General features: G+C 41.0%; 1 protein-coding gene across 1 annotated transcript; it reads right to left on the bottom strand.

The window, feature by feature from the left end:
• Positions 1-4,709: 4,709 nt before the first annotated feature.
• znf865 (zinc finger protein 865) lies at positions 4,710-19,523 on the bottom strand. The gene is made up of 3 exons (XM_042506264.1): positions 19,086-19,523; positions 17,641-17,732; positions 4,710-10,417 (listed from the first exon to the last, which is right to left on the bottom strand). The coding sequence occupies exon 3, from the start codon at positions 9,977-9,979 to the stop codon at positions 5,861-5,863; it is 4,119 nt and encodes a 1,372-aa protein (XP_042362198.1). The 5' UTR covers positions 9,980-10,417; positions 17,641-17,732; positions 19,086-19,523; the 3' UTR covers positions 4,710-5,860.
• Between the last annotated feature and the right edge of the window lie 6,002 nt (positions 19,524-25,525).

Below are 25,525 nucleotides of genomic sequence, written 5' to 3'. Positions count from 1 at the left end.
CCGGGAGCAAACGCATAAAAACGACATTTTTATGTGCTTTTTTCGATATATTAAGGCGTGTTTTTACTCAAACAGCAGCGTCAGGCCGTAACGTTTTCAAATAATGACATTTAAAAGTGGCTAAATTGTGCTTAATCCCGTAAAACTGGTCGTCAGAGCCACGCTTCGGCTGTTTTTCTCCCTGTTAAATGTCCTGATCTGTCTCTCGCGCTCTGCACACCGAAGAAGCACATGGCACCGGCACGCGCCGACTGTTGCCTACCGGCGACCCTGCCGCGCCGCGATTGGCTGAATCTAGGTCACTCGCTGCTTCTCCCGGCCTCCCATTGGCCAAAAATAGGTCACAATCTCCGCCCACAGGTTTCCCCATGCTACTGCCGCGTGACAGGCCGTCTGGAGGGGGGAGGAGGGGAAACAAAGGGAGGGAGGGAGGGGGACGACTGGGTGGATTAGTGTGAAAAAAATAAATAAAAACAATTATATATTTGTGATAAATTCAAAAACTATGATTGAAAATAAAAATAAAGAAGTAAAAAAAAGTCAAATAAATTGAATACAGTAACATTTACAAAAAAAAAATTAAACATTTAAAAAGAATCTATAAAACAATATGTCCAAAATGACAACATTACGATTACTAGTACTACCACTAATAATAATAATAATACACATGAAAAATAAAATAAAGTAGCAAAATAATTTAAAAAATCACTGAAATACAGAATAAAAATATATCCAAAGTGTAAAATGACAAATACGATAACTACTACAACTACAACAACAAATAATTATAATAAATGATTGTAATATGTATACTAATTTGAATAATAATGAGAATGTTCTTGTTTTTGTTGACATGTTAGGCTAATGTTGTTTTTTCACCAGTATTATAATATGAACTTTTACATCCCCTGAACAATAATTTGGATATTGCTGTACAACTCTTCCTGTCTTTAAGCAGTATTCTTATATATGTTTATATATTCCATCATAAATTTTCTGAATTTTATCTTATATTATGTCTTTATATTTTTGCAGTGTTTAAATATTCTGCAAAATTAATTTGCACTGTAAATAAATAAATAAATAAATACAAATCTGATTTTCTTAATCTTCGCATGTTTTTTTTTCTGTCACGTGCACACATACAGTATGTACTCAATAGTCATGTTTGATCATGTTAATCATGTCCTGTCACGTGTTTTTTGAGCAGATCTGAGTGAAAGCTACAACAGCAAGTCTCTACCTCCAATAACATCCTAATAATAACAGCCTCTACAGGAAGTAAAGTAGTAAATCCCACATCAACCTGCCGCGGCATGCGTTTCCTGTTGATACTAATTGGGCTGATTCATGAATGAGACGCAGCAGCTGCACTGTGGGAACAACAGTTCCTGGAAGACCTGGAAAAAAGCCTGCAAGTCCTATCTGATGACTGTGCTGTCAAATATACATGACAGGAATGTGCGAGTAGTAGAAGGCCAAAATTATCTCTGTCACACTCACACACACATGCACACGAGAGGAGTGTGTGTGTGTGTGTGTGTGTGTGTGTGTGTGTGTGTGTGTGTGTGTACGCTGGCATGCATCAGTGAAAGTGAGGGACAACAGCTTGACTCCACTAATGTGTGATCTGAGTTTCATGTCTCCAATTCAGATTATTTCCCCTCGTTCCTCTCCTGCAGGAGCTGGGAGGTAGCCATCATTCAAACTGTGTTTACACGGCGCCATCTAGTGGACATTTGTTGGTAATGCACCACAGCGTTATAGCCAAATATCAGTCTGCAGCTGCGTGACACTGGTATGATATGCAGGTGCATCTAAGAAAATTTATAATAGTGTGAAAAAGTTCAATATTTCCATCTGTTATTCAAGAAAGTGTAATTGTTAAATTTCTAGACTTATTACATGTACACTAAAATGTTTAAAGCATTTATATTTTTAAATTTTGATAATTACGACCTATATAGCTAGAAAAACGTAAAAAAAAAAAAAAAACCCAAAACAACAGCAAAACAAACAAACAAAAAAAGCACAAGAAGTCTTCCCCAGAAGTTTTTTTTCCCCCAGAAACTTTTTTTTTAAAATCATTTTTGGAAATATTCTAATAATTTGAGATGCCGGATTTTTCATTTCCATGAGCTATAAGCCATAATCATCAAAATTATTACAAAAAAAATCTTGAAATATTTCAAATTGATTGTAATCAATATACATTATATGAAAGTTTACCTTTTTGAATTAAATTACGAAGAAAAAATAACTTTTTTCATGATATTCTGTTTTTATTTTATTTTATTTTATGGCACTTCTCTAGGATTTTAAGACATTTCCCAGATTTTAGGACATTTCTAGGATTTTAGGCCATTAGGGGCTGAACCATGACCTCTGCTGGTGGGTGTGGGGGATCCTCCACTGGCACATCTGGGTTTTTCTTCATAAACAAGCTCTATTTTAATGCTGTTTTTTTGCACTCTGGCACCTTATGCAAACTAAAAGTACAAAACAATCATGTCTTCATCAGCTGGAAAAAGCAAAGCTGAAACAGGGCTGTTTTTCCGGCGTGTTGTTTCGAACATCACGAAAGGGTGACTTTTGCAGCAAAAGTTGCCAGATGAAAACGTTGGCATTATATGTTTCTGAAAACCGTTTCCTGAAAACACATGTTGCATTTGTGCATTATTATAGAGCAAATATGTTGAAATTTCATGTTTCTTAACCGTTTTAACAGAGCTGTAGTATATGTGAGGTTAGGTTTAGACACAAAAATCACTCATAGTTCAGAAAAGATCATGTTTTGTGTCCTTGGGGTCATTCTAACCCCAAATAGTTCCAGCTGAAAACACTTAAATGTCTAATAAAATAAAATAAACAGCCCCTTTTCACGACACTATTCTGGCTGCAAGTGCATCAATGTCTCGGTAAAAAACAAACACTTTTTCTGGCACTATCCCAGCAGGAAACCGAACAATGACTGTAAAAAACAACAATTTTATTTGCTGGTAAGAAGCAGTGGTTTTGCGTCACTTTAGAATTGATATGATGCATATAAAACGTAGAAATGTAACGTATCGTTGCTTTGCAGAAACATACAATGCCAAATAAAAAAAATCTCTTTTCCATCATGTTTTGTGTGACACGTGTCAGCGGTGCACATGAGCCTCCCCAGTATAAAACGGGGGGGCAGCTGGGTAATCAAGGCATAAACAGCTCACCTGACCGCATGCTCCAGGTGCACAACACCTGACCTCCCGTCACTGATGTATCTGGAGCTGCAGCTCTGTCAAAGTCTAACTGCTGCCGTGTGCGTGGGGGCTGCAGGCTGCATGTGTCACCCAGAGAAACCACTTCAGTGTCCCTGTAGGAGGAAAGGGTGGATAAAAATAGACAACAGTGGGTTAATTGTCTCAAACAAGCTTTCGGGGATGGAAGTTAATGTTGAATTGCTGTTTTTTTGTGTCATTATGAAAGTTTTTGTGTTCAGATCCGGGATTCATGGCCGGATCTTCACGGGGTCAGAGCCTGAAAGGGTTAATGGAAACGGACGAGGAGTTTAACAGCAGCTGCAAATCTTCCTCGGATACTCACGTCGACGTCAGCTACACAAAACATACCATTTCTAACCTGATCATATCTGGATTGCCCATACAAAAAAAAAAAAAGAAATCAGCAATTTTAACCAACTCTAAATGATCTACTTGACTACAGATTCTTTTACCTTGTTTTATATATTGCACTTTTTTTTGCTTTATTATTGTTGATTTTTTTATTGTAAAGCACTTTGTAACTTTGTTTCCAAAGGTGCGATATAAATAACAAACATTAAAATGAAAAACAAAAAAAACCCCCAGATCTTCTGTTTTCATACACACAAAAATAAACAGCAATGCACGATTACGATTATTTCAACTGATACCAACGATTTCTTTTTGTTCTATCATTACCTGAGGGTGTGAAAGGCTGAGATGTGAAGAATGAGAGCGGAGGGGACACCTGCGGAGAGTAAGAGCGGAGGGGACACCTGCGGAGAGTTTTGAATATATAAACAATGAAAACATTAAAATGAAAAACAAAAAAAACCCCCAGATCTTCTGTTTTCATACACACAAAAATAAACAGCAATGCACGATTACGATTATTTCAACTGATACCAACGATTTCTTTTTGTTCTATCATTACCTGAGGGTGTGAAAGGCTGAGATGTGAAGAATGAGAGCGGAGGGGACACCTGCGGAGAGTAAGAGCGGAGGGGACACCTGCGGAGAGTAAGAGCGGAGGGGACACCTGCGGAGAGAAGGAGCGGAGCGGACACTGGCAGAGAGTAAGAGGGGACAGTGGCGGAGACATCGGCAGTAAAATGAGAGCGGAGTGGACACTTGCATAGAGTTAAAAGTTTATCTACATATTCAAATGCTAAAATTGAAATTTGGAAATTAATATATACATTTTTTTTTGTCAGATGAAAAGTCATGTATTTTAAATAAATTAAAAATTGATTTTTTTCTTGGAGCAGCTTTAAATTAAACATTTCTCTCAAGTAAAATCCTATTTTCCATACAATTAGCACCAAATTACAGTTCAATCCAGGAAAAATTCCAGCAAATTAAGGATACATGAATCGTATTTTTATGACCTAAAATAAAGCTTGAATATAAACACTATTATCTCCAACTACTAGACAGTTTTTAACATACACTTAAACCAACAGTACCATTTCATTTTTTTTTTATTTGAGGGTTTTCAACAACTCACTTTTAGGCAAAGAAAAGGATAGTAATTTAGTAATAATATTACATGTTTTAGTTTTACAGAAAAAAAAGAAAAAACACGTCTGGACAGGACCTAAGTAATGAACTATGTGTACACGCTTTTGTTACAAAAATTGGGCATAACTGTGGCAATGAGGGAGCAGGTAAAAGGGGGTACAAGGAGGGGGAAAAAAATATCACATCGATACATATACTCGTCCCGCTGTTTTACAAAGATAGTCCCCGACTCGTTCCCTCCCACCCATACAATACCAACAATGATAAAAGAAATGATACTTGGAGTAAAAAACAGCAAATAATCAATATATAATAAAATATAATACGAATTGTACAGTACACTCCGGTTATTTCTGTCCTTTTCAGATCCTGAACACATTAACAGTTTGAGTCGTGTTTTCTCTCTACGCACGCCTCTTTAAAAAATGACAAAAGTAGTGTACATTAAAAACAAGGTCACCAACACTTTTTTTCTGTTTTGTCCTAGCTCATTTTTCAGTCGCTTTCAACTACCTTTTTTCTCCTCCTTTCTTTTTTCCTTAAAAGATTTATTTACGTTGAGGGCAGATCTCGGTATAAAAAGTGAGAGATTCTCCACCGGGGTAACAAATAAACACATACAGAGCAAGAGACACGGACTATACGGATTAACTGTGAATAATGTGAAGACCATTTTGAAAAAATAAACTGGTACTAAAAAGGTACCTCACTTCTACGATAGGCATCCAATCCGTATTTATGCGCAAACACTGCTAATGGAAAAAATAAAAATAAAATATGGCGGAAAAGGATTAATGCATTTTTCAAACAGGTGCTACTAAAATAGTCACGTGGTCTAGAGTACCTCTACCTCAGAGGAAAGGGGGACAGGCAAGGAGCGTGGTTCTGATTTTAGGCCTTTTGAAGTCCACTAATTTATGAACCACCTCTGCTGCAGTAAAGTTAGGATTGCAGATTTATCGGGAGCGGCGTGGGGATATTAGTTACACTAAACAGTCCCCGCTCTCCCGTCTTGTTCTGTTAAAAACTTGCTTTTCGGATTATTTAAAAAAAATAAACATCAAAACAATCTAGTCTAAAAAACTGTTTGTGTTTCACTGACTGTACTCAGTCAGAACTGTTGATCTCTCAGGCAGAACTGGGACCGCCGGCTGGATTGGCGAGTGGTCGCCATCTGACAATGGTGATTTCATCCTCAGCAGTTCCCAGTTCCTGTCGGCGGCCGCCGCCCGACAGCAGAACTTGTGGCGGGCCAGGAGCCGCGGGTTCCAGAAGCGGTGTCGGCATTTGTGGCATTGGAAGGCGGCCTGTTTGAGATGCTGGCCCCTGTGTTTCAAGGCTTTGTGTAACGAGCTGGTGCGTCTCCCGCACACCTGGCATCGCAGACGGGCGTAGCGGCCTGAGTTTCTCGGCGGGTGCTTGATGGCATGGTGGAGCAGCAGGGAGCCCTTCTTGGCGTATGTGGCGCTGGGGCAGATGGGGCAGGGGAAGCGTCTGATGGGGACATCCATGGAGGTGAGCCCGGTGACTCTGACGGCGCCGCCGCACCACGACTTCACCTTCATGATGCCACCTTTCATCCTCAGCTGCGCCAGGAGCTTTTTTTTGTTGAGCTGCGCCTGTAGTTTGCCCTGCCGCTTCCTCAGAACCATCAGCTTCCTGCGGGTGTCTTTACTTAGAGGGACACCCACCAGCTTCCCATCTCTCATGATGCTGTGGATCACCACCCGCCGTTTTTTTTTTCTCTGCTTTTTTGTCTGTCCATGCCGTTTTTGGAAGTTTTTTGAGCGGTAGTGAAAAGGGTGCTGCAGCTGTTGTTGCTGTTGCTGTTGCTGTTGTGGCGGCGGCGGTGGCTGTTGTTGTTGCTGCTGCTGCTGCTGCTGCCCGGGTGCCCCTTGCTGCATGTGAGACGACCCGGCGTAGTTTGACCCTGATCCAGCGTCATAGAAGAGCGGCGAGTAACCGGAAGGTTGGGACTGGTTTACACGCTGGCCGTTGCGGTCGATGCCGTGCTGGGACAGCTTGTGGCGCACTAAGCTGTTGGAGTAGGCGAAGGCTTTACCGCAAACTTCACAGCGAAAAGACTTTTCCAGCCCGACCCCGCCGCCGTGGACCGTCTGCTGATGCGCCGTCAGGTGGAAGTAGTGGCGGAATGACTTCCAGCACACCGTGCAGGTGTAAAGCCTCTGGGAGGGGGTGCCAGACGTCGGAGACTTTTCACCTTGGGAGCAGGATGAGAAATAGTCAGAGTTTCCCGAGGGGGTGACTTGACTGATGGCGGCAGCAGCGGCGGCGGCGGCAGCAGCAGCACCTTTGATTCTCCTCCCCTGGCTGTCGATCTCCCCTTTTCTGTGCAGCTTCCCGTGTCTCACGAGGCTCTGTGCATAGGCGAACATCTTCCCGCACAGGTTGCATTTGTAGTTCTTTTGACCCGAGTGCACGGTCAGATGCTTGGTGAGGTGGAACGGCTCGCGGAACATTTTGCCGCAGACATCACAGGCGTGCGGCTTCTCCCCCGTGTGGACGCGGTTGTGGCGCCGCAGGGTCTCCGCCCGTCTGAAACGTTTGCCGCAAATTTGGCAGCTGTACGGCCTCTCTGAGCCGTCGCCCGGAGGCGCGGGGCTCCTTCTCCTCCTGACGATGGTATTTGGGTCTCTCTTCTCTCGGGGTTTCCTCGGCCGCCGAGGCTTCGAGTGCGGCTGGCTCGGGTGCGTCAGAGGGATGGTGGAACCGTTGAGGCTGGACGTGGATGACGGTCCACCCATGTTAAACCCCAACCCTCCCAGCAAGCCTCCGATAATATCCCGTCTCTCTCCTTCCCGGCTTTCTGTGTTTATATCACAAGAGGCGGCGGCTGCAGCGGCGATGGCTGACATCGCACTGCTGGTGACCTCATCCTCCGAATCATCCAACAGGGAGGAGAGAGGGAGGTGTGGCTGTTGTTGAGGCTGTTGGTGGTGGTGGTGCTGCTGGCTCTGTGGGTGGGGATGAAGCGTTGGGGCTAAAGGGGCCTTTCGCAGAGTTTGGCTGGTCATTTCACTTGCGAGCGCGCTCTCTGAGGAATACAGCGACGAGGACTGCGATCGCCTGTAGTCCTCGACCCCGCTGTTGTAGGACGACTGATTCTGGTAGCGATTTCTGGAATAATCTGTTGCATACTTGTCGTTAGCCATTGTTGCCCCATCATTGGGGATTCCCACCCTGTCTCCGCTGCTCGCCATTTTACTGCTGCTCGGGTTGGACGACGCGCCGCTCCCGCTGCTGCTGGCTCTGTTTTTTGAACTCCGGGGAGGTTTCCCGCAGGCGCCTGAAGCAGCGTGGTTGAGAAGAGACGTGCTCTCGCGGAAGCACCGTCCGCATGCCGGGCAGCGGAAAGGCTTCTCGTCGTGAATCTTCTCGTGTCTCGTGAGCGACTCTCGCCGGTTGAAGGACTTTTGGCAGATGTTGCAGACAAACGGCCGGTTTTCGGAGTGGGTGACGCTGTGTTGGATGAGGTGACCCCTCTTTTTAAATCTCTTCCCACACTCGCCGCAGCAGAATATCCTCTCTGGGCTCGGGGAGTTACAGTTTGACTTCCTGCTTTGACTTTCGGGTGTCAAGCCGTGGCTGCGGAGGTGCCTTCGGAGGCTGGAGAGGTGGGTGAAGGTTTTACCACACTCACCGCAGTGGTAAAGGGGCTCCGGTTCGGGCTGGCCGGATGAACTGTTACTATCTTGTGATTTGGACAACTGTTGGTTCCCATTGGCTACGAGCACAGAGGTGGAGTTAGATGTGGGAGGGGCAGACGAGGAGGAAGAGACGGAGGAGGATGACCGCTGCTGTGAGGACGATGAGAGGAGAGAGGAGTGAGGTGGCTCGCTTCCAATGCCACTTATCCCGACACCCCCGGATCCTCCTCCCACGAGGCCCGACGAGGAGCTCTGACTGTGCCCACTTGAGCTGCTGTTGTGGCAGTTAGTGACGCTGCTGCTGCTGTGGCTGCTGTGACTGTGGCTGCTGCTGTCTGCTTTCCTCTGAGGCAGGTAGCCCGCCATCGCTTTCTTCCTCCTGCTTCCTCCGCTCGAAGTCGACGAGGACGAGTCACCTGTCTTTGCATCGTCTTTAGAAAGGGACAGATGCAGGGGGAGGGGGAGGGGAAGGCCGGCCTCTTGCTGCATTAGTGATGCTATCTGGTTGGAGGAAAGGACAGGAATGCCTTGGAAATCAAAGCCACCCAGTGGGGCGGGCTGGGGGGCCGGGTGGAGCGGGTGCGGGTGGTGAGTGTGGCTGTGTGGGTGAGATAAGGCATGCGGGGTCAGCTGCTGCTGTTGCTGCTGAGGCGGCGGAGCTGTGTGGCTGTGGCTGTGCGAGGAGTGGAGGGCGGGGGGAGGGGCCAGGGCCGAGTTTGAGTCGCTGGCCCCTTGGCTCAGACCCAAGCCCAAGTGGTTGTGAGTGCCTTGTTGGACGAGGAACTGCTCCAGGCTGCTATTGGTGGGGACGCCGGACAGGAAGTACTGGTTGGCGGCAAGCATGCAGCTGAACTGCTGGTGGAGGCTGCGGGGGTCCGACTGGCCGACTAACGGGACCGCAGTGCTGCTGGAGGGGTTGTTGGAGGCTGATGAAGAAGTGGAGGGAGACGGCGAGGACGACGGGGGACCAGTGGAGGGCTGCGGGACAGAGAGGCCGGGATGCAGCGGTGGAGGAGGGGGCGCGGGTGTGACGACGCCGCCGATGACCCCTGCACTTCCTCCACTGCTGCTTCCGGCAAAGTCAAAACGTCCCATCCCGGAGTGGAGCTGCTCCTGAGCCAGCGCCGCCTCAGCCGGGTGGAAAGGCCGCAGGAACTGGGGGTACCCCGAGGTGGAGCTCCCGCTACTGCTGCTGCTGCTAGTGCTCATCTTACTGGACTTCCTGGAGCTGTGAGACGAGGACGACGACTGGCTCTGGTGGGAGATGGATGGGGGAGGGGCGCTCATTTTGGCGAATAACGACGAGGAGTCGGCAAAGGCATTGCTGCGGGAGCTCTGGAGGGATCCGAGGCCCAGGCCGGACAGCAGGCTCCCGGAGCTGTCAGCGGAGGGTTGGTGCTGCTGCTGGAGCTGCTGCTGATGCTGCAGCTGGACCTGCTGCTGGTGGCTCAGCTGGCGTTCTAGTCCGAGGCCCTTGAACTGGTGGGCCTGGTGTCCACTTAGCATCTCCAAAATGTCCATGGGGTACTTGCTGAACTGGAACATCTCCCAAAACAGCTGTGGCAAAGTGTCACGTAGCCACAACTGCCACGTGCACTCAGCCTGTGATCGCTGGAAACAGCGGCGACCTCCTGTCGAAGTGATGAGACGGGATTTTCAGAGGTAGTCCCCAAACTTTCGCTGTAATCCACCGAAAGCCGATGCTTTAGTTTTTGTCACATAAATGTCTTTCTAATACTCTCCATTTAAGAATGAAGCATTCAAGTGCTTCTGGATGTTATAAAAAAAGGGTCATAAATAGGCGATAAACTAAATTGTACTAAAAAATGGAGTCTGTAGTGTTTCTTTGAAGTGTTCCATAACCAGGCGCTGATTTTTTAAAAATCAGGTCAGCAGTCCCATGGAGTGTGTCCGTTATTTCAGTGGAGGGAGAAACATTGCTTCACTGCCCCTCTGTCCCCCTCATGGAGTTCTTTGGAGATCCTGAACAACGACAAGGAGGAAGAAAAAGAGATGATAATGTCAGTCGGTGATTGAGTGAGTTGATTCAGAGCAGAGAAGCGAAACACTTTCGGCAGAGAGAGTTCAGCGACTCTGCTTTTTTGCCTAAAAAACAGATGCTGCATGTCTGAAAAGGAACAGAATAAACATCTTAGTTTAAACACAAGATTTAGCCAAAGATAAACACATTTTGGCAGTTTTTATTTCTTTGGAGCTTCAGTACTGATGATTTAACCCTTTGAAACCAGGAGTGACATTACTTTTGTGGTGCTGCTTTGAGACAGAAAAACGTATATGAGAAGATAAAATGTTTGACTTATATTATGTCCGTGTCTTAATAAAAAAAAAAAAAGAGGATAAAGAGGATAAAAAAAAACCTATAATGCTCACTATCTGTGAGACTGTCAGTAGCTCCTGTGTTTTTTTGTTTCTGGTGATTTTTTTCTGCTTTTATTCAAATGGTTGGTATTTTCATGTATTTATTTTTCAAGACATATTTCTTTCAAGAGAATAAAGTCAAACCGTGGTCACGACTTCTGAAATTTTGGCTACAAATACACGCATGTTGACAATGTCCAACTCCAACTGAAAACCCACTCAGAGGCCCGAGCAGGAAAAGTATTTTTGTACATCTGTGGATATCTTGGACAGCGCTCTGCCGTTTGATTGTTTGTTCAACCTGGTAAAATGCTGTTCTTCAGCACGCTTTCTAATATCAGCCAGCCTGAACCCAATGAACCATCAGCTGCTGTAAACTCAGAGCTCGACTTTGTGCAAGGTGTTTTCCTCATTCTTTTAAATATCCAAAATAAGAACACAGGCGTGCTGCAAGATGTACAATTAGACGGTTTTCTTCTTCTGGATATTTGAATGTGTATAGTTCACATAGTGACCACAGAAAATGTTAACATTAGGGCCTGGTATCAAACAAAAAATGAAAAAGTGACACTGATACCAATGAGCGCCACCCAACCCCCCGACCGAAAGGTCAAAGTGTTTAAATCCCCCCATATGTGAAGCATTTCAATTTGAAAAAGGATTTTCAGACCCTCGCAATAAAAAAATTAAAAAAGATATCAGAAATTAAACAGTGTATGGAAATGCAGCTTAAATTCCCTGGTTTCCATTTCTGAATCATTTTTGTGCAATAATCAAAACAATGAATCATGACACTGGATTTCTTCTGCTTCAAAAACGGTTTCAGCGTAGCGTTTGATTGCACAGACACCAGTGAGAGCGACAGACGGAGCCCACAGAGGGGACAGAAATGAGAGCGGTGGCTCAAAATGCCACACGACTCCTGTCCAGCTCCTGCTGGAGAACATGGCTGCCCGTCGCCTCCAACACACACACACACACACACACACACACACACACACACACACACACACACACACACACACAGCTAAATGCCAGATAAAAAAGGTGGTCTGGTGGACAGTGTCTGTGTGCGAGAGGAAAACAGGCTGCTGAGAAATCAACATTCAAGCTCAGAGAATTGCTTCAGTCAAAAATGTAACCTGATATTTGGAGATTGACATTTTTAATTAACTGCACTGATTATGTTTTGGTCGGGGGAAAATGTATTCATGCAAAAGTGGGTCACGACATGAAGCACCCATCAAGGAACACAGGACTTCACAACCAGCAGCCCACTTTACACCGCCTGTTCGATGTGGGAATATTGCGCCGTTCTGCCACCTCGCCGTTCTGTTTAAAAGGTACAATCGAGGAATGACGGGGATGGAGTTGTCTCACCACGGGAGGCAGTAACAGCACTGAAAGGGTGTCTGTGTCAAAGGGACAGCCAGCAGGATGGGATGAGGGGCAGGTGTGACGTTTTGTCTGCGTTTCATTATCCACCACTTCTGGGATCGCTGCTGTGCAGAATCCGGCCCTCTGTAACATCGCCAACGCAAGACAGCAGTGGCCATATCCTGGACGTTTTGGTCTCACTCAAACATTGCAGGTGTAACTGGGGGCACGTCGTCAATCTTAATATAAAAGTCTTTAGTAGCACTAACAGTTAATTTAAAGGAGACCAAACGTCTGCAAATTAAGAAAACAATGAAACGGGGGAGCTCCTTACCCTCCGAGCAGATGACGAGATCAGCCGCCATATACAGAGCATGATTGTTTTTGTTTATAAAGCACTGCAGACGCCTGTATGTCACACTAGAGGCTGATGCTCTTGTGTTACACGTCATATCCGACACACTTCTTTTGCTTCTGCGATGCCAGCACGCTGTCTAAAAATCGCTCACTGGAGAGGCATGTTTGCTTCTGTTTAAAAATGCAAAGGAGGCGTAAAAATGGGACTTAGTGGTGCAATCTCTGCGTAATAAAGGACTAATTTATTGTTTTAAATTTTAGGTAATAAAAACAAGCTTGCTTTTTTCACAAAAATCTTTTGATTTAACAGAATCTCCGTCATCTGAATACTTTTAATTTAAATCTAAATAATGACTCCCTCTGTTTTTTGCTCACTGGAAGTAACGAGATAACGCTTTGTTTCCAGACCAAAAGATTAGCACGAAGGCCCTGAACAGAAACAATTAAAGACGTTTTTTTAAAAATTGTGTGTCAGTTGTGCCTTGGTGACAAATCCTTTTTTGTAAAAGACTGAGGTTAACTCTGCCCTCAGTTCTGACCTTCCTCTGGCTTTGCACAGAGCGCTCGGCATGAACTGCTCTCCCCTGAGACAGAAACCAGAGAAGCCAAACATCCTCGTGTGTGCCGTCACATCTGCGTACAGTCTGAAGCTTGGCAGAGCGACACGGGGGACTCATTACGCAGGCTGATCCTGTATCTGAGGAATCTTCAAATTACAGCCGGAATGAAAAAAAAAAGCCATAAATTAATCTGATTTCTGTCTGAACTATATTGAAACCTGCTGTTACTGAAAGCTCTGTGTGTCTATTTGTGTGTGAAATGCTCTTCAAAAAACTCAAGATTGTTAAGAGAGAGGTAGCTGTTAGAAAGCTGAACCACAAGGCCAAACAAACAAATGGTGACGCGAGAAGAAAGATGCTTCTGTTCATCACACACAGGCCTCCATAAAAACAAACACTCGCTGTTTCTAATAAAATCGGATCCCGGGATGATTCTAAGAACCAGATTCTCGAGGAAGAAAGAAATATTTGGCACAAGACACAGCAGCAGTATGCTTAAGAAACTGACAAAACAAACATTTGTCAACTATAATTTTAACCAAAGTCACACACTCCAAACTGAAACCACAGAACAAGATTCTGCAGCTCTCCAGCTACAAGAGCAAGTTTTGTGTTTTCTCAATTGCTAACAATAATCAAATGGCAAGAATCCACTTTTTTCAAAACTCATCATACAGTCTGTATTATCAACATGTACCTTGGTCAAACAATGAATCTCACCTCCCAAAACCAGGGCTCAACAATAAGGATTTTTGATTATCCCGAGCAAAAAAAAAAAAAAAAAAAAAAAAAATATATATATATATATATATATATATATATATATATATATATATATATGTATGTATGTTATGTAGTGGGAGAGGGGCTGTTTTGTGTACTTTACAGGAACGTACTGTCTCTGTATGTCCACGCGGTTATACGTTTACATATGACACGCTTGTAGTAACTGTGAGTATAACGATTGAATGTCGACCTGTTGCATAAACTGAGATTTGTTTTCCACCTCTTTCTTTTAACAAATACATGTTAAAAAAACCTTTTAGCCTCAAACTCTGCACAAACATATTTCTACAAATGTCTATAATTTCACTAATGAATGATTAATACTCCTCCTGGCAATAATGGAATGGCCGGGATTGTTGCATTAATATGATGAAGTGTTTTTTGATTGTCTGGTAACTGGATTATCCAAAAGCAGAGAGACAATCTCATCTGCTAGTTGTATGGATTTCTCAATTAATTTCCAGAGTATTTTTTTATATTACAATATCATAATTGTAATACACATGTATGCTGAACTATATTTCAATATGGGTACTGTAGAAATGCAAAAATGTGCCACTATTCTTTTGTTTTTCACAGTGATTTGCTGCAGCTATAAATCACTTTGCAGGAAATGATGTATGAATGAGACAAAAGTTCATGTTTTTTTGGAAAATGTGACACTGAATGCATTTTGTGTGAAATCAGTGCAAACTGATTCACAGTTTGGTCCACATAGGCTTCTGTTTCACAGTCTCTATGACGTGTTTTGACTCTGTGAATTTACTTTTGATCAGTGCATGAAAGCAATCAAAGAAAAAAACAAAAAAACAGCTGTAATCAAAATTCTGCTCAGTTACCAGTTTGTCTAACTGGGACGGCCTGAAATAAAAGGCACCCAGTTTAGTTACAGATCTGCTGAAACCCCGCTTTGTTGTGACACTGCACTTTAACCCTTAGACACTGTTTGGTGCAGTTTTTTGATCATTTTGGTTGTGTTCCTGCATACGGCATACATTTTGGCAAGATTGTGTCTTTTTGTTTAAACTTGGAATTTCCAGCTCAGCTCCAACAATACGTCTAAAATGCACTGGAAATAAAATTGTTACATTCATAGTGCAAGAATTTCACCACTCAAACCTACTTAAATTGTAATTTTTAAACCCATAGCCATCAAAACATAAAAACATGCATATTATTTCTGGGTGTTTATATGCACACTGATACTACTACTACTACTACTACTACTACTACTACTACTACTACTACTACTACTATTAATAATAATAATAATAATAACAACAGTTATGACTTAGATAGCACTTTTCTAAGTACTCATGCCACTATTATTCTACATATGGCAATATTGAGAATATGATACGAGTCATATAAACAGCTCATTCCTTTTGGATATTCTGAATTATGAGAATACAGCATTATCTGATTAAGACATTTGGGATATCCCGATCTAATCTGGGTTTTAGGAGCATTTCTTTTACTCATGCATGCAATGCATTTGGAAAATGTGCTTGAATTCATCTTATCTTTGATTTGTTTTCCCTTTTCTTTGGTTTGTTTTGTACTTTGCGCTTTTGTATTTTTTTTAATTTTCAGGTAATTATCTCTTTTTTGTGTTTACTAGGTTCTTGCTCATTTCTTTCTTTTTAGGTTGCTTGTTGCCTTCTTCCCATGTTTTTTAAGTAAATCAAGCCATTTTTCCCAGTTGTCAAAGTGTTAAATGGAGTACACATGTCTTCATATGAACAAGAATATAAGCAGAATATTTATTTTCACTAGCCATAAAGGGCATAAACCAAAACATTTTGTACATGTGAACATAATTACTGAGTGATTATTATCTAGAAAAATTAAGAGACCAATAACAGAATTTTGTGTATTTGTTAGGATGATCTGTGGCAGCTCTTGTGGTCGAAGACTACTCTGAAGAAAATCCCTTTAAACCAGTGCTATCTGTCGCTTCAGAATCAGCAATCACAGCAAAGCTTCTCACTCGTCTGCAGCAGTAAATAAACTGATGAGTTTAGAAACATGTGTTTATCAGACACCTTTCCCTGTGATGAAAAGTGTCTGTGACTCTCATCCAACATGTGAAAAATGCACAAACTGTCAAATCACAGCTTCACTGTGCACAGCAGAGTCTCTCAACTTATTACTCTGTTTTCAGTTCCCAGAAATCTGATGACGAAAACAATTACAGAGCTGTCAAGTTGTCATGTGAGATGAAGAATAACTTGCTGCAGCGGGGCTCAAACTGGATGTGCAATAATAATATACTTTTCAAAACCTATTTGCTTTTTTTTATTTTTAATGTCGTGATTTTAGAAATATCCCATGATTTTGGTTTTATTTTAGGGAAAGCAGCTCTGTAACATAGAGGTTTTTTGAAGGATGCTCTACTACAGTTATGTCCACAGTCTGGCCGGGGGCCAACTCTGGTCCTCGGCTTGTGATTGAAAATATAATATAAAGTTAACACAATATTCTTAAACCATTTGAAATCTAAGAAAATTGGCTTGATTTCTTTTCAAAAACATGGAAAGAACACAATGAGCAACAAGAAATGGCCCAAAAATTAACAAGAAATTACAAGAAAATTACTTGAAAATAAGCTCACACAAAAAAAATAATAAAACAAGATGGGGAGAAGAAAATGACCTTCAAAATAATACATTATTTTTGATAATATCTAATAATCTCCCAAGAGCTTATTTTCAAGTCTTATTCTTGTCACTTTTGCATTTTCTTTTTTCTCAATTTTCTAGACATTTTTTGCTACGTTGCTCATTACCTACTATTAATTTTCTCTGGTTCCATAGGTTTAAATGCTTGTAAAAGGTGTCTGAGCGCAGCACAACAAAACTTATGTTGGTCCAGGCTTCAGGGGGTTAATCAAGCAAGATCACTTTTCATTGACTTTCATTGTCACCGCAATGGCAGGAAAATCATGCAGTTTTTTGACATGCACCAAGTAGACATTACAAGGTGAAACCAATGTGTTTTCTTAAACAAACAGAAAACAAACAAACTAACGGCTACTGAACACCAGATATGTCCAGCATTTTGTTAAGAATCAAAATGTTTTCTTGCATCACTGATTGTCCACGTTTTGTTTTAGTGTTCATCCTTTGAAGTGAAAAACAACAAAAAAAAGGGAAAAATATGACAATACGTGGGTAAGATCTTTTGCATTTTTAAAAATCAGTGCATGTGTGGCCTGTTTTGGCAGTCTCTTATACTGTTGAGTGCACAGCTGTGGAAATTCACCAAAACCTACTTACTGTTGGTGTTTTATTATCTTGATCAAATTGTGTATCAACCCATCCCTGCTCACATTTATTCATTGTATTATTTTATAATGCTGATTGGATATGATTTTGTTGACTACTGCTGCAAAACGAATTTCCCCTCAGAGACACTAATCTAACTGATGCACAGGTAAACTTTGTAAAACTGTGCACAAGCAGGAACTTTTTCAGATTTCAAGAAAAATGGTGCATCTTAGCTGGAAATAACTTTCTCCGCTCACTCACAGTCAGTGGTGTCTGCTGATTTTACATCAATGTTTGCAAAATACTCTTTATAGAAATGTGCACAAGTTAAAAAAGAGCTAAATCTCTTTTAAAGCCAAACTTTTAATGTGGGCAGTACAGAGCAGCTTGGCAGCAGAGCACAAGTGACAAACTGAAGCTAATTAACGGTTATTTTGACTGTTTGGAGGAGTGTGATTGCATGTTGTCTCCCTCTTACCGGCTGATCCACAGGTCTGGAGCTCCCCGGTGTTGGGGGTGAGGAGAGGGGGGCGGACTGTCTGCTCTGTCCGGTGACTTCAGGTCGACAGCCTGAAACAGATGCACCGATGACCGAGCAGGTTAGACGGATACAAATGACTGTCATCACTGTCCACAAACGTCTGCTAGCATCCATCAATCACTGTGCGGGCTAACCAAACTGACAAAAATATTGCACTAACGGTGGTAAAATCGCTCTTTTGTGTCTCACATAATCACCAACACATCCAAAGTGGTTTAAATTGCGCTGTAATATGTGTAACCGCGTTATAATGTTGATATATTTAACTAAACGGACATAAAAGGAGGCTGGATAGCAAAGTGCTGCTAGCGACACTGAAGTTAGCTTTCGATCGTAGTTTCTTCTTTTCAGCAGGTTTTTTTTTTTTTTTGCGTTTTCACAAATGAAATAAAGGTTTCACAAATAAAAAACGGATTTGCAATAATATATAACCTCTCTGGGATAATCTAGTTCAGATTTGATCTGTCTCCGTACAGTGGTTTTATATTTGGACCTGGTCTGACAGTCTACATGTGATAAATAGTGTCATTTTTGCAATTTACAAGAAAACATGTCTTTCAAAAGTTTAATAAAACAATAAACAAAAACTAAAGGTCGCCCAAAATATTTAGATTTACTGTAAAAATCGTCCACCTGTTTTCTCATTAACAATAACAACAGTCATCATCATCATCATCTATAAAATGGCCAATAAAGGAAGGAAATCACTATTAAAAAATCACTATGTATGTGCCTTCTAATAGTATTTTCTGAAAAGAAAAAAAAAACGAAAAATATAATATATATATGTAAAAATTTCTCTATAAGCATTACCAAAAAAAATTTAAAAGGAAAAAAAATGCCAATTTTTAAGTTTTCTATAAAACTCGACATTTAGTAAAAAAAACAAAAAAAAACAAACAAGAAATCATCACTTGTAATTTGAGCAATTAAAAAAATGCTGCTGTGTAACTTTATTATGATTTAATTTATTACACATTCCATGACTATGCAGGTATCATGATTTTTGCATAACGAAATCTTTTTGAAAAATAAGGAAAAAAACACCGACATTTTTTAAATCAATCATGTCTTACAAGTTATAAATTAAAATTCGCCAAAAAATAAATATAAGAAAACATGCCTTTCAAACTTAGTTCTTTGTTATGGTTCCAAGACCTTCCAAAACCACACTTCCAATTCCATGACTTTTCCAGGTTTTCCAGGACCGTGGGAACCCTGTTTTCCCACATAACTGCTGAAGCGAAATCTACGAATCTGAAGCTAACTTCATCTCCACCGCTTAGCAGCTTAGCCGAGCCGTTAGCTACGGTTAGCTTCGCTGCTAGCAAATTAGCCAACAAACCAGAGCTGGAAACGGCTTTTGTTTTTGTTTTTTTTACCTTGTTGCAACCGACGGCTGGGTGCGAAAAAAGCTCACAAACACGGGGGTAAAAGTGGGAAAACATCGAGTAGAGAGTGCGCCGTCGGAGCGAGGTCCCTGCAGCCTGTCAGCGGGGCCTTTTTCTTCATCCATGGAAAAACACTGTGAGAGGCCTGGCTCTCCATCGGCCCGGGAGCTGCTCTAACAAAAACTATTTCCGTTGGCCAGGCCCGATATGTCCATTGTCTGCCGCTTCGGTCGCGCTGCTCCGCCGGCTCGCTGCTCGTCTTCTCCCGCACGGCGCCTTTGTTTTGTTTCCGTCGTGTTTCTCCTTCTTTTATCCGCCTCGGCTGGCTGTTTTCCGCCCCGTGTCAGGTTTAGGTGTCCCCCCTCTGTGGACGACGGCTGCTCGGATGCTGGGAGCGTTAAAATGGTAGTTTCCTGTCTGCAGACTGGTTCCGGGTAGAGCCGGGGACAGGTCGGTCTGTCCGGGCTGCCGCGGCTCCGCTCGCAGCCACAGGGTTCCCACGGTCATGGAAAACCTGGAAAAGTCATGGAGTTTCACAATCACATTTCCCAGGCCTGGAAAAGTAATGGAAGTAGTAAAAATCATTGACAGTTTTGGGGAAATCATGGAAATGTGCTGTGTTAAAATAATTCAATTACATTAATGTAACATTAGCAGTGGATTTTTAAGAAAATATGTCTTCCAACCCTACAGTATGTTTTCTTTAGAAAATTGATGATTTTTTTTCTCTTTTTTAATGTAATGTAATTTTTAATAGAAAATGTTTTATTTTTAATTTTGATGCCCCCTCCCTTTGGCTTCTTTTTTGTGATTTTTATAGACATTTTTTTTAAAGGAGATTTTTTTTATGATGAAAACTGATTCAGAAGTTGGTTATTTTAAATGTTTTTTCCCTCTATCTTTTGGCTATTTTTATAGAAAACTTCAAAATTTGGGAGATTTTTTGCCGTTTTTTTTTGGGAGATTTTTTGCCGTTTTTTTTCCTTCAGGTTTTTTTTTGTTTTTTGTTTTTTTTAAGAAAACTGGTTTGGATGGCATGGTTTTATTATTTTCGTACATGTTTTTTTTTATTAAAACTATTTTTAGTTTTAGAAAAAGAGAATTGTTTTTCCTTTTATAATTTTTAGCAATTTTGCTGGAAAACTCAAACCTTTTTGGGCGATTTGTTTTCTTAAATCCAAAATGACACCATTCATCACAACCAGAAAGTGAAACACCTCTGCCCCTGCGTTTGCAAAGTATGGATTGAATCCAGCATGATGCTCCTGAATAAATTTACCGTGCACGTCGCGTGCACGTGCGCGCGCGTGCACAACGTTTTCACTCCATTAAAATATATCACAGTGCATTCTGACAGTGTGTGTTATAAGCTCCCGTGTGAAGTGTGTGTGTTTGCTTGTGTTTGTTTTCACGCTAAGTGTGTGAAATGTTAATGAGTCAATTAAGGATATCATTACGGCGCATGCTGCATACATTACAAGGTGTGTGTGTGTGTGTGTGTGTGTGTGTGTGTCATGCATGTGCTGCTGTGTGCCTAATTTGCATTCAATTAAAGTTATCATTATAGTGCAGTATTTCTGCCTGTCGCTGAAGTGTGGGTGTGTTTGAATGTGTGCATCTGGCTGTTTACTTTGTGTGTATGCGCGTGTGTGTTTGCGTGTCCGACTTAGACACAAAAATGGTGCACAAATAGAGAAAATCCAGTTTTTTTAATTAGCTGTACTGTATGTGTGTATATTCCTGCATGCATGTATTTTACACACACATACCCTACCATTAATACACTTGTTATTGTTATTCCTTATTCTAAGAATATGAAAAAAGTAAAAAACAAAAAATCTCAACATTATGATAAAATATTTATTATGAAGCTACTGTTGCAATTTAATTTGTGTGTCATCTCATGTTTTTCAAAAGAAATCAAACCAATTTGTTAGTTTCAAAGGTTGAAATGCTTGTGAAAGGCCTCTGAATGCAGCATAAGAAAACTAATGTCATTCCAGGTTTCAAAGGGTTAAATTTTTAAAAAAAATTGATTTTATTTTTATTTTTTATTGATTTCTTCACATCAATTAACTCTTTAATTAATATATAACATATTTTCATTTATTACTTATCTATTTATGTGTCTTCATGTTGCTGTTATGTTATTTTATGTGTGCAAGGAAAACTGCTCAAACAAATTGCCCCTGGTGGAAATAATTAAGTTGCCCGAATCTGAAACAAGCAGAAAATCCTCACATTTTTAACACTTTTCTGTCGACTTATGACGGAATCAGCTCATTTATATTTCAGCGTTAACTTGAAACATGAGCCTGTAAACTTAAAAATAGTCAAATTTCATCACACAAGACACAAACAAGGTTTAGTGGGATTTTTTTTTATTGTTGTTATCAATTAAACAGTATGGTTTCTACAAACGCAAGAATTGATCACCAATAACAAAAGGGTTGCACATCTGCGAGACCTTTGTTTGGATATTCTTGGAAATAGACATAGAAGGGGATGTAATAAATAAATGTATCATACAATTTTGAGGTATGCAGAGTAGCTTTTGAGAATACAAATATGCCCATGCCTCCCCTCCCAGTGGTAAACACACACTCACACACACACTCACGCACACACACAGCCGTGCACACACACACAGTTTTATGAGGGGAGCCGTTAAATGAACATGGATTACAACATCTGTATCAGACCGCTGAGGAGAGATGAGACATTAAAAATACAACTGAATTTTCACGTGTCATTTACATTTCCCCCCCTCTTTTTTGCCTCGTTCTCTTTTAAAAGTTAATGAGATGTTTTCATTGTAAAAACCACAGAGCCTTTCCAGTCCTGTCAGCCAAAGGCAAGTCACAATACATTCTCCTCCACTGCGGCGACAGCTGCTGTCGCTAAAAAAACGCGATAGACGCCGTCGCGTTCACCTTTTTTTGTGCCCTTAAAGTGTCTGTCCAGATGAGCACAAATGTTGTTCATGGAAAACAAATTTTGCAGATACATATTTAGCAGCGACACAAACTCACCAGCCAAGCGATTTTGTGACGTCACAAGCACTCGGCTGGTTCACTTCTAGTCAAATACCCCAAAAAACTCGACACAATATAAGCCTTTCGATAATTTACATTTGTTTTTTGAAAAGTCCTCGCTTTGGTGAACGTAGCTCGACAAGAAAAGCTGTGATTGATCAATGTCCCTTTTTTTAGGAGAACAAAATAAATAAAAATAAAAATGACGACAGGCCTTTTTTAAAAATTTCATTACAAGTTGATATGAACACATACCGACCGCGAGTCGGGTCTTTAAATCGCCTCTGTGACGAAGACACGACCCGAATGTTCGGCCAAAAAATGAGGTTCAGCATTCCTAAGAAGAAGAAGAAGAAGACACTGAGAGAGTTACACACACGGGCACACAAATTAAAACAGACGCATGTACATTTACACACATACACGCCGTGACATCATTAGTCAGCACTATGACGTCATCGACACTGGCTTCTGACATCGTCATGCGGTTTCGTCTTTTCTCGGTGATTGCATCAGCTCTTTTTGTTCTCGAGAATACAAATGTTTTTTTCTTCTTTCTTTTTTTTTCTCTCAATTCCACTAGAAAGTTTGAATATTAAATCGAGGATTATACATTAAAATTCACAGAGATTTTAAAAAAATAAATACATGTTTTAAGTAAAAGAAAATCATGATAAGAGCGTTCATCGTCTGATCAAAAGGGGGAATCTTTACACGTATGATCCGGCTAACACGTAGGAAAAAGTGGCTGGCAGGAAGCTCCGCTCAGTAATCAATCATGTCTGTCTTTATCAAGGGGGAAGCTGAAAACCTCAACAAGGCCTCATGAGTCCCTCAAAAAAACCCCAAAAAGGGGGAGATCCAACCTGAAAGGCTAGAAGGTCCATCTCACAGCCAGAAAAAAATAAAATGTACAAAATATGACATCATCTTTTCTCCTGTGACAAATAAAAATCGTGGTTTTTGCACAAATGTCCCTTTGCAGAATTTCCTTGCATGTTTATATTTTCTCTCAACACATAAAAAAAAGACGAGCATGCCTCCTGACATAGAGGAAATGAAGATGAGAAGCAGACGCTGTACAGAGCACAGACACACAAAGATAATTCGGTTTAGCCCTTGGTGTGAAGTGTCCGTTGTCCCCCCTCTCCCCCGAGCCTGGAAACCCGTCCGCCCCCCTTCCCTTCATACGAGGTGAGCAGCTCGACTGGAAATTGTAGAAGGGATCGCCGAAAGAACCCTCGACTCTATACGAACTCACAATGAAAAGTTTTAAAACAGTGTTTGAGGGATGTTTGGTCAGTCTGAGTGAGGTTACTTCTTCATCATGAGCCATCTAATTCCAAAACTTTATCACTAATTATTACGCAAAGAATCACAGCACAATGCTTCAAAGATGATAGACACCCACCAGAGTTCACTGTACAAAGTTAAGCTAAAATCAAACTGTGCATTTAAAGGGACACGTCACGTCCAAAATCAAAGATACATATTTTCCCTCTCACCCGTAGTGCTGTTTATCAGTCTAGATTGTTTTGGTGTTAGTTGTCGAGTGTTGGAGATATTGGCCGTGGAGATGTGCGCTTTCTCCCCAATATAATGAAACTAGATGGCACTGGGTTTGTGGTGTTCAAATTGCAAAAAAATAAATAAAATAAATTGAAAAAAAAAATTGAAAAAAAAGAATTAAAACAAAAATTCCTCTAGGGATGCACAATAATATCGGCCATTATCGGTGTAGCCAACATGCTGATTTCTGCCGATATCACAAACAGACAAAAAAAAAATTGACAAAAGGAGCATGTACAAAAAAAAAAAAATCAACCTGAAGTTGAAGGACTTTTCTTATTTTGCACAATGAATGAATACAGTGTAAAAGCAGTGCATTTTATGTCTGCTGGTGGGCCATCATGATAAGAGTATGCTTTATTTGATTTTAATACCTGATCATTAAAACTAGGTGGGAAAAAAGTGGATGTATCGGTATCAGTTATCAACCAAATTACTTGTTATACATCGGCCTATATGCATCTCTAAAATTAAATAAAAGTGCCTGCAGGATTCTTTAGGTCAACAAATTGAGAAAATAAACTATTTGAAACAATAAAAAGTTTATAGTGTCTTTGAGAACTGATACAGTATCATAAAACATTATAAAGCAATACTCAAGTGTCAATATTTTCTTACATCTGTTATAGCTCCCAAGCACCACGACAGCAGCCGAAATCTCCAACACTCAAAACGAGACAATCTACACTCATACAAAGCACGACAGTTAAGAAGAAAAATATGGATTTTTAAAAAAATTTGGGGGTGAACTGTGCCTTTAAGGCTTGGTCATTCCAGCAAAATTAATATGCATGTCTTTGCACAGTCATAGTATCTCTCAAAACCTTTTTCAGTTTTCGGACATGTCATGTATCAGTCAATAAAGTTGTTTTATTCAAGAGGGAAAAAAAAGTTTCTGAACCAATTCGATTTTTCACTAATTTAGAGGTCGTTAGCTCAGTTGCAAATGAGTCATTGTCAAACAATTCATTTAATTATCTGCAGCACTTTCATTTAAATTGAGTGACTTTAGTGACTCTGCTGTTTAAATACATAATGAAATGAAAAATACATTTTCCCAGTTTTGATCTTGTGTCTCTGTGTTTATTGATCATTTATCGCTTGTTTTATGCCAACCATGTTCTGTATTATGCTAAATTTGAAGTGTAACAGTAACATTTATCTTATCCTATCTTTAATAGTTGTTTTTTTGTTACATTACATGACTTTTATACTGCTGTATTAACTTAATTTCACACCAAAAAACCCCCCACGACTTCTCCAATACTTTCAATGACTTTTATTAATTATATTATTGTGAAATTCAATGACTATTCCAGGATTTTCATGACCGTGAGAACCCTGGATTTAATTTAAAACCCTCTCGTGACTGTGACCCAAAAAATTAAAACTTAAAGTTGCTCTAACTTCCGTTTAACTGGGATTTTAAATGCTGGTGTGACTGGACCTTTGAGACAGCCTTTGCCCCAAGAAAGTTTGTTTTATTGTAGTTGTTTTTAGAATATTTATTACTGCCTTTTTTAAAATGCACTGAAAGAAGCTGGTGAGAAATGTCACTTCGCTTCATTCTGCGTATCCAAATACTCAGAAATGACAATAACATCGAATCTTGAATCTTGGAAACGCTGCTGTTTAAAGACACAGTAAAATGAAAAATAAATTGTCCCAGTTGTCTCAATTGATCATTTATCTCTTGCTCTATGCCAAATATATAGAAAAAGGAAAATCATCAACTTATCCTGCACTTGGGGGCATTTACAAAACATTACGGCGAGAGATCGGAAGAATTACAAAACCTTTGTTTTCATTTTCGTAACAACGTGGCAA

The sequence above is a fragment of the Plectropomus leopardus genome, chromosome 18 (genome assembly GCF_008729295.1).
Source record: "Plectropomus leopardus isolate mb chromosome 18, YSFRI_Pleo_2.0, whole genome shotgun sequence".
Taxonomy (NCBI): Eukaryota; Metazoa; Chordata; class Actinopteri; order Perciformes; family Serranidae; genus Plectropomus; species Plectropomus leopardus.
This window is presented reverse-complemented; position numbering and strand designations above follow the sequence as displayed.

Excerpts from the sequence above, each read along its gene's own strand:
- znf865 (XM_042506264.1), bottom strand. The coding sequence starts at position 9,979 with ATGTTCCAGTTCAGCAAGTACCCCATGGACATTTTGGAGATGCTAAGT.